Source organism: Schistosoma mansoni, assembly GCF_000237925.1.
Source record: "Schistosoma mansoni, WGS project CABG00000000 data, supercontig 0149, strain Puerto Rico, whole genome shotgun sequence".
NCBI lineage: Eukaryota > Metazoa > Platyhelminthes > Trematoda > Strigeidida > Schistosomatidae > Schistosoma > Schistosoma mansoni.
The window spans coordinates 554275-567071 of NW_017386046.1; the positions used below are offsets into that span (position 1 = coordinate 554275).

Genomic DNA, 12797 nt, shown 5'->3' on the forward strand with positions numbered 1-12797 from the left:
ATGACATTTAGTGCCTTGGAGCCGAGCACAATATGTGCCAAATGCCATCTTAATCTTCGTAACAACAAAGAAATAGGGCAGCCTAGCTGGCACAATGCTCCTGGTGGTCAAAAGTATAATCCGTCTTATAATATATCTCCAGGATCATTCACGTATGTTTGTTCCTCGCTTAACATTTTCAAAGATAATATAATGAGGTTTGGGCTTTGTTGCGTATATTTTGGATGAGCTTATCACTATCTAACTTATATATTACAGTTCGTACCATTTAATAAATCCAAGCTATTTAAATAGCTTGGATTAGTATTATATCGCGAATATCTACATTGTAAGGAAGATATCTCCTTTAGAAGCCAACGACGTATGTGTTGAGGCTTCTTAGTTTGACTCTGTTGTATTCTAAACAGGAAAGCATAAAAATGGTCAAAGTAGTTGTGAAGATGGCCGAAGTTTTTTATATTTCATGAAAAGTAATAGCTACATTATACAATGGTATAGTGTAATAAAAAACTTTCTGCTATATTGTTACCATAGTTAATTTTCTGGAAAAAGTCTCATTTAAGTTTTAGTAATAGTATATATATAATATTAAAAATGCACTACTATACTCACTCTATGCTTACTTCTGGAATCTCGTCTGTTTAATCTAACACTCTAGTCATGGAAAAACCTTTGTTTTGTAGAATGTGAAATCTTTCCAGGATTCTTTCCTTTCAAGTTCTGACTGACTAGTCCGGATATTAACGTATGTCAAACTTGTTTCTAGAAGTGGGAATTTCACCGCATGTTCGTGCTTCATTACGCAGAATACCACTTGTTTTGATAGTTTTCTGGCATTATTGTTCATTTTAGTGAGTTGTAATGCTAACTTAGCTATTAGTGAAAAACATTGTTTCATGTGATTAGTGTTTAGATAATCAACCACACTGCAATAGGCCTACATATTTGCGAATTCTATTTCCATACTTCCAGATATATTAGAATGATAATGATTTGTATAGCTGAGAAATAGTTTAACAGACAGTTGCCAGTGTCGAGGTTGATGTTTGGATTTTTAGAGCTCATCAAACGATAAGTGGTTGGTTATAGTTCTCTGCATTTATCATAGTCATTTCTAGGGAAATTATGATATGAAACTGTAACCTACCTCAATGTTCTGTCGTTTTACTCTTAATTAGACACCACTTGTCATTTGGACTATTGTCCTAATTACTTTGTTCATTAGAAACACAGCTGCTCATTCGTGGACGACCTACTACAGACTACTATCAACGGGTTACTCTGATAGTTTCACTGACATTCTTCAGAATCATCCTCACACAAAAATACTCTATTTCATATTTTTAAATTTTATTTAGACCAGTGCTAGTTTCAAACCAGTTCACTGATACAAAGGACAAAGGCCACTCACTTCAAGTGATGCGCTGGGGTTTGATTCCTGCATTTATTCATAGAGACTCAACTTCCACTTTCCACACCTTCAACGCTCGTATTGAATCATTATTAGATAAACGCTCTTACAAGTGTTCATTGCAAGAAGGCAAACGATGTGTAGTTGTGGTTCAGGGGTAAGTTCTATCCTATCATGACTATCACTTATACTGATAAACTTAATGTTTAGCTAAAAACGGTAGAACTACTACGTGGTAGTTGGTACAATAGGCTGTAAGTAAGATATGCTACTAGGAAATTTAACTGTGATTTATTCACCCATAGCTTGTTGGATAATTTGAAACACAGTCAAAGCGACAGTTGTTGATTGTCTGAGCCATCTAACCACCCCTCTATTTTGATAGAAGGATACATCTTTAGAAGGTTGCATAGTTTGAATTAGTAATCGCTTGCATATCGCTTGCGGTTACTCAAGATTTTACTTAACGATTAACTATCTACCATACGATAAGGATGTATATAAAATATAAGCATATCTGTGATTAAATTTATAGACTACGTACCAACGTCTTTTGTGCCATAAGAAATTCAGTTTATGCGTTCTAAAACGACAAGCGCTGATCCAAACCCACGATTCCTCTTTTGATTGGTTGGTACTGAAAAACTAAACAAAAACTACCAAAAACTTGGAATTCTGTTAGTTTAATATTTTCACATTTGAAGTATTGATTAAATCTAATTAGCATTTACGTATCAAAAATAAAAGTTATTCATATATTATACTACTGGTCAGTTCATAGTGAGATAGAAAACCTAATTAGGCAGTCAGTAGGATCAAATGCTTCATCCAGACGATAGCCGGTCAGGTACTCTGTAGTTTAGATAGATTTAAATTATAGCAGTTGATCCCTCTGTCATACTTGTAAAACAAGAACTGGTTATCTGGGAAGTTAGTTAGTCAAAGTTATAATTAATCTGCTTTCCGCCCTTACTTCCGTGTATCTCATTCCTGCACATCGATAGTTATTTAGTAATTTTCATCTATTTCAATATCACATATAATTTGTTCTGCAATTCTCACAACTTGTCTAATTATTTTCCAAAATGTCGCTACATTGCCATACTAATTTGTTTATTTACAAGTCAAGATAATCCTTCATTTACCACAGCTGAAAATATGAAACTGTTTTTTATTAAACCCACTTAAACAGCTCATAAATTATACTCATACCTCTATTTCTTTCGATAAGGAAATATCTAATTAAAATTGCAGACTCTATATTATGTGGTCATCGTCATATGTCCACAAGTATCTTTCAAGGTGATTAAGCGATTACTCAATTTTTATTGATAATGCTGGAGTCTTATTGGTAACGGCAACCGCAAGTGCCTTTTCTCCTAATTCGATATTTCACATAACCCTTGCCCTTTTTCGATTGGTTGCTCTTACTTTTAGTTCGCCGTTCTTTCGTCACTATATACTGAATTGTACTTCAAATTGTTCTGCCTGAATACTAAGTTTTCCTCATACTTCTCGTATTAATGACTAATTTTTGAAGTGTTATGTGCCACCTACCATTATCGGGTCCGCAATAAAACCATCTGTATTAGAATGGATCAATCATTTAATTCGCAAGCATCTTAAACCAGCAGGAAAACATTACGCAATCGTTATTATGAGGATTTAAGACATGATGTATCGACATAATGCTGTCAAACTTCTAGTTATTATAGTCCATTTCCTTTGCTAATAAAGTCTTTAACTCCGTTCTGTTCTTACACTAAAATTGTGGCTCATCAATTTTCTTATTGTTGTTTTAAATGAAAATTCCAATCACGTGCCTGTCCAAAGCATCACCTGGACTACGTGAAGATGAAAAATAAGTTTGAAGTAAACCACGTAAATATCTAGTAATAAACCATAAAATTACAATATACTACGACATCGTCTAAGGTTTTTCCGACTCCAATTTTAAAGTTTATGAATTCATATTGTATACCTTTCATGAACATTATAGCCTAAAACTACCTATAGCTAATTCTGTTAACCAGAAATCACTTATTTTCTTTTTCATATTTTTGAGGGATTTTATTCGTAATAATAATAAATAATAATAATAAATAAAGTGTGCTAATGTTGTAATAGTTTGATTTGATCACTTACCTCTATCCTATCTAAATTCAACTCTTATTACGTAGAACTATTAATTCTTTTCAGATTTTATGAATGGAAAGTTGGAATCAACAAAAAACAACCATTTTATTTTTGCCCCTCAGGTAATTATACTATTATTTTTTAGATCTCTACTTATGTTTGAAGATCCTGAGAAATTACTTATGATGGCAGGTTTATTTGCTCATAATTATGAGAAACAAGTAATTACTCAATGTGTTAAGCTTATTTGTGTAGATGTATTCATATACCATAATAACCACAAGTTCAAAGGGCATCATGGCAGATGTGCATTCAAGAATGCCTGTATGCTTCATACTACATCATAACTCTCTAATTTGTCTTCTGATTAAAGGTCATTTTAGATAACGATGATGATATTTATGAGTGGCTGGATCCAGTTGAATCCAATTATAAACAAGTATAGTACAACAAAGTTGGGATTTCTATACATTTTAGTTTTTAATTTTATTTTTCAGATGAATAAAGTAATGACCGTTACTCACATTCTTTTGTATGTAGTGTGTTAAACGATACTTTTCAAGAACTGAAATTAACTTCATGGAATCAGTTCTATCCTAAAGATTATTTAGACGATTGTTTTTGTAGCTCTTAACCACTCTTGAATTTTAATATGATGTAGGTAGCCAAAATTTAAGAGACACTAAAAATAATAATCGTAAACAGTCGTCAAAACAATACTTCAGAAATGTTGTTTGATCTTCAATTACATAGCTTTTAGTTACTACATAAACTACATTCTGAATCGCGAGTTTCTCTAAAACACTTGTCTTTAAAAGCTGAAAACATCCTTCTGCAACTATCAGTTTAGAATTTCTTGTAAAACAAATTACTTAATCACCCAGCTATGACTATTTTAAACGGTTTAGGCGACAATTTTTCTAAATAAATAAACTACCGGTAGTAAGAAAGATGGCGGTATTGGGAATTGAAAAAAAAAGAAACTTTTTATTGGCCAGTGTTTCACATTGATGTAACTTTGTATTTATTGCAGTGTTATAAAATTCACTAACTGGGACATACTATAACATTCTACGTACGTACGAAGTTCTACGTTGTGACTGACTGATAACATTCTAATCATTCGAAGTGTTTAATAAAACTATTAATGTTACAATTATCACCCAATAACTTCGTTGGTGGGTATTTGATTAATTTGCTGTTATTTTTAACCCTTTGGATGGAGTTGAGTGTATGATAATTACTAAAATTACCGGCAGTTTGTTAGTCCCTATCGACTGAGACAGTGATATTTCCCTTGTAATCAATCCAGTTTATTATTGATTATGATGACAACCACTAAGTGATACCAGCTAGACAATTTCCGAAAACCGAAGGACCCTAAACAGCTGTTTGATCCTAGTTTGAAACTCTTTAATAATGCGCGCCTACGTTTTGAATTAGTGTCAACAAATTAGTCGAATGAGTGAATGATTCAGTGCATACGTTGTCTTCGTTAAATGTCCTAACTCATAAAATATCTACACAAAATTCTGACTGATAAAGACGAAGCAGCTACCCAACGAACCTTAGTTATCATTCTGTTATCGCAATCATTGTGTTTATACTTAGTCGTTTCGTAATACCAAATTACTATGATCTCTATACTTTAAATATGAAGATAAAATCATGTTTACGGAAAACAATGCTTGTAAAGAAATCAATTCAACTACTAACCATGCTAAAGAACGCATTCTTTTAAAAGTATTTCCGTATTCTATTGCAAAAATCTATCTTGCGATTAACTTCTAAATGATGAATAAGTAAACTATAATTTCAGGCATATGAATTTCTCACTGATCTTGCACACAATCTGGACAATGTATCTGTCATTAAATATCCCGTTACGTCTCAGGTCAACAATTCCACGTATAACGAGCCTAATTGTATTAAACCTATTAGTGAAGAAGAAGAAGAACACAAGTGAGTTGAAATAAATAGAAAATATTTTAGAACTATGTATACACTTGAAAGAGTTCCAATGTCACATTGCCATTACTACTTTTGAATACTTCGTAATCCGTTCCTTTTGTTGGAACAAGTAATCTTACTTTTTGTCAATAGCTAACTAATGACTTATTTTGATGATGTCATCTAAGAATCTTCCAAAATCTATTTGGTCTCGCGATTAGGAACGATTTTACTCTTTTCATCCTGAAAAAAGCATAAAGATCACTCTCATTATCATAATTTTGTTACAGTTTAAGGTTTCTGTATAACGTGCTTCTTGATAGTTGGCAGTAGTCAGCATTAATGATAACAGTCTTCATGAAGCATACGGCTGAAATGTAGCTTTGAAATGGAACATAAAACCTAAATTATGAGTAAAGTTCAAAAGACTGTAATCCAAAATAAAACGTTTGTTATATAATCTATAAGGTTTATTTTCGAGGTCGGACATACGCCTGGCACATAGTACTGTTATCTTTTCAAAATTATACAAACCAGCATACTTGCCTAAATGATCAATTTAACTATTTCTACATATCTGTCAAGCTCTTTTGAAATTGGTTTATGGTCACAAACATAAGTATCATTGTAATATTCAAACTTCTGTTATTATTGTTGTTGCAGTCAGCATTAATCATTCAATCTTAACAAAAAGTAACTCCTTTTCTATTTCATTTAGTTAATTTTGATACTTTTGCTTCTATCAGAAATAAAACTTAACTATAGACCACCAACAAATTAAATTCAATATGAATTATTTTTATTTTCCATTACTTATTTACAGGAAAATGATTAAATCTTATGGTAGCTCAAATATAATGATGCAATTTCTTAAGCGTTCAAATAAAAATAATACTTGTGATCAAACAAATATCCACAGCAATTCTAGTCATGATGTTTCATACAAGGATATTGATGCAATAAAAAAGGAGGAAGTAAATCAATAGAATATACTTTCTTTACTTTTAACCAAAAGAAAATTTTATTACCAATCATTTATTAAATCCCAGATTAAAATTTTGGCACAAAATATATTATGAATATATATAATCTTGTTTTCTGAAAAAAAAGTTATTTTAAAAAAGAAAGCAAATAGATGAATATATTATTGGTTCGATACACAAGTTACTAACTGGGGGAAAAAAGTGAAAGCAATTTGGATTCAAAGTAAAAAAAACATAGGGCACAAAATATTTATTTGTACTGTTGTTTCTCTTCATCATCATTCGGTTCATTTGTTGGAGTTGGTGGATCAGTAAATTCATCGTCATCATCATTATCATTATTGTTTACAAGTTCAGCTAGTTCATTGTTTTGCGTCGCCGACATCGCGATACGAGTATTATGTATGTGACGCTTTAATTGACGACCAACAGTTGAACGCAAATTTGATGGTCCCAAGCGCCCAGTATTATCTTTTACCTAATGATGCAAAAAATCAAGAAAGAATTGTAGATAATTGACAATTTTATACTTTGCTGTTGTGTAACGAGTGTAAAATTGTCTCAACACACTTTATTAGTATGGGATGAAAATTATGAAACTTACGAAAAAAAACCAAGTACACAGTCGAAATAATCGATTGATTATAATTCTGTCATTAATTAAAAAGTTGTGAACAGATGGGATATTTTAAAGCCTAAAAATAATCAACCTGCAATAAGTAGACCCAACTTTAGTGACGGTCCTGGTGGACTAAACACTAACACATAGGTACTGTAGGCAAGAAAGTTACTCTTTAATATCTAAGACATGTAATCATTCAGAAAACAGATCTTATCTGCGATGTATATTGGGATAAGGTGTCCCTCGGAAATAAGAATAATTAGTGATTTTTCTACAATTTAGTGAGTGGCAATAGGCCATAATTTATTGCATGAATCTAGGTTTTTGTCCATGAATGTCAGTAAAATGTAACATTAATCCAGCATAACAGAGATTTGAAGAATTGTTAGTAGTGGGTGTAGATATGCTTTACCTTCATAAAGGTAGCAGTTACATTAAGTACGGTTGACGAATTTATGGAAACAAGCTAAAGGATTCATACACCCGAGAAGTTAAATGATGGTGGGTTATATATATATATATATATAAAGTTACTTCAGAATAGGAAATCAACTTATCAGCCTGGACTACCTGTATCACTTACGATCTTTGCATAGTGGCAACTCGTCTACTTGCTAGTGTAGTTGTAACTAACTACAAGTTCGCACATAAAACCATGAGCCACACCATATATCCTGTAAGGACTAGTAAATATTATTTAGTTGTCTAAGCCTTCATAGGGAAAGCACTACGTCCTGTTTGCCTGACATTCGAGCGCTTAAACCAGCAAACAATCGCTTAACATTCATAAAACCTTGCTCCTCTTTCGACGTCAAAATCTTGATATACGTAGTTCATCTTTAATCCTTCCGTAAAATTACTGTTACCGTTTGTTAAGGGACATTGAAAACGAAAATCTTGTTAGTTTATATATTTTAACAGTCGAATCGTTATCTGGAAATTGCGTAGATTGCTAAAATGCAACTACGGATTTTTAATTACTGATCCACCTTCAAAATGAATAGATGTGTTTGAATAAAGAAGTTAGAGTTACGGGTTGAAATGTTTACTAAGTGAAAATAATAAAACATAGCTTACATTTGGTTCCGATGATTTAGTACTCTCAGGATTACATGGATTATAATAAAATGAAGCTCTTTTACGTCTCTGACGAATATGTGTGTATACATTTTGGATGAGTTTTACATCATCATACCGGAAATTTGAATCGAAAAATCTTTTGGGATCATCAAATTTTAGCTTGACTGTAGGAATTCTGGAACCCGTATTTACGAATTTCAAGTCTACCATTGGAAAGCATATTATTTTATTGACTACTCCAGATGGTAGGGTTTTGTACATTTTATGCCTATCTCTTGAAGAATCACGTTTCCAGCTACGAACTGAACCTAGACCTCGTGAAAGAGATGATTGTCGACGCGATTCTTCTGTGCATTTCTGATTATTTTGACTCCATGGGAAATGAGAATTAATTGGTGTAGGAGGTAGAGCATTAAGATTATTCACTAACCCACAATCACTACTACATTCATTATTACTATTATCTTCGTTTGAAACAGGATCAGACGACAGTCGATTTGTTTCTGGTTGGCTCACTAACAAATATAAATCTGCAAGTGAAGAAGTTAATTAAATGGATTCAGAGATCTTAAAAGAAATCACATTAAAGTTACTTATGTTCAAAATATCAGTTATATTTATTACCAAGTGCATCAAACTTGTTATACATTATCTCCAAAGATCTCAATCGTAATTTCAAGAAAAATGGTAATGTAACCCGAAAATGTAATCTACAAATACCGAAATTTCGTACTGTGTTCTGAGACCTGAAACACTTGTCAATTAAATGCCTCTATAAACCTGTTGATTAGCACAAGATATTTAGGGCAGCTAGCATTCATACAACCACTCTTTGCAAGCCGTTGATAAATCTATCAATAGATGTCCAATGAAAATTCACTAAATACCTGTTGCGTATACATCTCCGTAAACGTTTGGATAGACACAAAATCGGACTAACTTGAAAGTCAACTTATTCCAAGATTTATTAAAACTGATAAAATTTGAACTGTCATATACATCAAATTCAAATATCTAATAATTATTGTCTGTTCACATTCGTAGTTCCATGGATACCCATTACAAGTTTTTATCATTGATTGTTTTGATGAAAAAATTATCCAGTTATTCATCAAGTTCTGAGGTAATGTAATACTTAAAAAAAAAAATACTGTGTTCCATAGAAAAGCTGGTGTTCATAGCATTTTAGAATGAATATTATTGTGTATGTTAGGCATAACAGAGCTGATAATAAGCTAAGTATGTAATTGGACATTTTTACTACGTAACAGGTAGTTGTGTATGTTCTAGGCTTCTTTTCAAGATTCTGGTCAAAATACAAACGAATATATATATATATATATTTATTGAAACCTGACAAAGCAAAACAGCGAACTCTCACTTACGATTATTACAATTTTGCAATAGGACGCGCAAAGGATTTGGAAGGTATTCTAAACACAACAGCAAGTAAAAAAACAACTCAATATAATAGTGCAATTTCATACGCTTATCATTAAGTTAGTGAGGACTAGAAATTTACACAGGCTCCTCAAACCGAAGTAAAATATATAAAACATTATCACATTTAACACAGTTTATGCGCTTAAACCACCACTGAACCATAGCTTTGTAAAAGAAACAACAGTAGTGTCATAACAAGCGCAAACATGCAAAATACATGCGTTGAAAATTGACAACATGCATAAAACAAACCACTGGAAACCAGGAAGCGTTGGACAGCTGTTTCGTCTTAATATGGGACTTCTCAGCAGCGCGCATCCACGACTCCATCATAGATCAAATCCAAGACCTTTAGGTCTCGCATCGAGAACTTTTAAACTGCTGGGCGGGAATCTGGTGGTCAACGGGTTCAACTCCAGCTAGCTCGCGTTATTGTATACCCACCTTTCATCGTTTTCGGTGGGGAACTGACTCATACTTGACACAGTTGGACTCCGCTAGTCACAACTTCTCACTGGAGCTCCGAGAATTTCTTCTCGAAGTTAGTTATTGATGAACACATGATAATTATCAGTATGCAGGTTCGTAGAGGTTGTCGGACTGATTGAAGTTAGGCTCCCACTAGGACGAAATAGACATCCATTGCCTCCCGAGTTTTTAATGGCTGTTTAATTTGGATCACTTCGTAATTTCAATAACATTTGACAGTCTCTAGAAGCTTAAACAGTAATAGTTCGTTTTTATTATTTGCTAGTATTCTCACTTGATACAACTGCGTACTGTTGTTTAATGTACAGTATGTGTCATCATTCTATTCTTTGATCATGCTTCTTACTGTATAAATGACGCTCTAATCTCTCATAATATGAGGCTATGTGTTTACATTTTATTTACAGTAATGGTTCCATGCTTGCAAATAAATCTTAAGTTATGTATTTTTAAGTGTAACTCGGTCATTGGGTTAAAGGTGTTGCATATATATTTTGAGAATAATGATACTACAAACAGTTTAACATTTATGTGAAATATAAGTTTTGCACAGATAACATAATATTTCACAACATCAAAAATGTGTGGGTATTGTGAATGATACGTTTTTTTACTGTTTGTCGCCAGGATAAGTTAAACACTACTGAACAATAGTAAAATAAGTTATGATTCAAACAGCAACAAGTGTCTTTTATGCACACATGCTTCGAAATGCCTCTCCATCAACTTACGAAATCTGAATTGCATTTAACATTCTAGTAGCATAAAAGACATTAGTCGAAAGGTCAGAAAAATACTAAAAAGTAAATACATGTATAGCACCATTATAAGCTATATTACGATAAATTACTAGATTTAGATTCATGACTCCAAGTCAGGACAGGTCGGTGAGGTAGGATACCTATCCGTGAAATTCCTTATTAATGTTCAACGTGTCCAATATCTTACATTTCCATGCTCATTCAGTGTCTGAATGCAAAATATAAGAACACGATTTTCACTGAGGATTTCATTTAAAACCCTACCTTTCACTTTACTTGACTTCTTCATCCGGTAAGCCGGAATGTGATGTAGTAAGGTGTTCACAGAAGGCACATGTAAATAGCTTTAGATCGTTAACATGAAGTCCCCAGTAAAAATAACAATTATATGCAGCATTGACACATTAAATGAACGGAGAAATGTCGGATATTGCTCATTTTCTTAACACTGAAAAGATGACGTTTATCTTCACACCAGTCCTATAATAGCAAAATTTTTTAGTGAATAGTTGGAATAACAAACCAGAAGGAAGAACCTGTTTACAACATCATAGGAATAGTCAGTAATTGACTATCAGTGGTATAAAACTAGATGTTTTACAGTGCATACTGAGTCAAAAAATAATTTTAGTGTCAAATATAAATATTAAATAACCTACTATCTGAAAATATGATCTATACTACATGAGGGAATTATCCAGACTGCTATTTCTCAGAATGTGACTGACAGTGTTTCAAATTCAGGTAATGACTTATTATTGATTAACGATATCAGTCAAGCCCAATCTATGAACGGATAATACCGTCTTGATACGGGATGATGGTCTCTATACAAAGGAAATATAAATCTCACAAACTTTATTGATAGTTTTATGCCTTATGATAGAAAACAAATGGATTTTTCCATTGTGCCTGCTGACCATTTTTTTAATAGCCCTTTGGAAATTCACTGTCATAGTCGCGGATGCTATCAAGAAATTAGTCGAATTTAAAGAACAGCGAGACAACTCTCAAATTCTCCCACATAGAGTGTCGGTGAGTAAGTTATAGGGATAGCTGAGAATTCTGTTTACGCACATTAGCTTACCATAATAGAGGATTAAATCGATCTTGATTTGGAAGTACGTATTAAATGTTTCAACAATGAATAAAAGAAAGTCAAAACAGGGGGGAGAAACGAGATAAACCAAATTTATACGCTAAGGGTAATAATGATGAGCGACGCAAGGATGAAAACTCACTTGCTAATGCCTCCTTTTCTTTGGGCAGATAAGCGCTTGGTAACCGTCCACAAAAATCTCGTATATCAGTTCTAGCTTCTATATAAAAGCAAATGAATAATACATGATCAAGTTGAAACTGTTATCCGTTATTTATTCTTATTAATTATAGATAAAAGTTTGGTACAATAGAACATCTGAAAGCGAATCATATAAGGCGTAATTACAAATATGTTTATATTTAAACAAAAGAAAATACTACACTATTTATAATAATAATAAGTAATAAATTGAAAACAAACATATAACCAACATAAACGTAATTGTTTTCTCCATACCACTAAAGTACTCGACATGTACTATGAAAATATATGTAACTCATGAATGTATTTTCCGTTAAATTACTAGAACACTGATTATCTTGTGAATTTATTATTTAACCTGAACCTTTAAAATAAATTACAAATCACTTCATTTAAAGTATAAATCTTGAATTAATGACGGATAAAGTATTTATTCGGAACATATTTATAAGAATACAGAGCCAAGAAACATTTAAAAAGTTGGTAGCAATTACTTTAATAAGATGACGGTTTTTGTCACAGACTGTTTTGTTCGTCAATTCAGTTCAATTACTAATGCATACTTCTCAATTCTTGCCCCATCAATTGCACAAAGTAAGAATATTAAGAGTGTGTAAGT

General features: G+C 32.5%; 2 protein-coding genes across 2 annotated transcripts in view; one reads left to right on the forward strand and one right to left on the reverse strand.

Moving 5' to 3' along the window:
* Smp_163330 (hypothetical protein) lies at positions 1 to 6483 on the forward strand (the record flags this gene model as incomplete). Its single annotated transcript, XM_018799176.1, has 6 exons — positions 1 to 152; positions 1359 to 1568; positions 3611 to 3669; positions 3713 to 3768; positions 5367 to 5509; positions 6321 to 6483. The coding sequence occupies 6 exons, from the start codon at positions 1 to 3 to the stop codon at positions 6481 to 6483; spliced, it is 783 nt and encodes a 260-aa protein (XP_018646648.1).
* Positions 6277 to 12797, reverse strand: part of Smp_163320.1 (ank repeat-containing, putative) — a 22164-nt gene continuing 15643 nt past the window's right edge. The window contains exons 10-13 of the mRNA XM_018799187.1: positions 12117 to 12194; positions 9568 to 9615; positions 8180 to 8712; positions 6277 to 6958 (exon numbers count right to left, since the gene is read on the reverse strand). Coding sequence (XP_018646649.1) covers positions 6731 to 6958; positions 8180 to 8712; positions 9568 to 9615; positions 12117 to 12194 — 887 coding nt within the window. The 3' untranslated portion in view covers positions 6277 to 6730. The remainder of the gene's footprint in view (positions 6959 to 8179; positions 8713 to 9567; positions 9616 to 12116; positions 12195 to 12797) is intronic.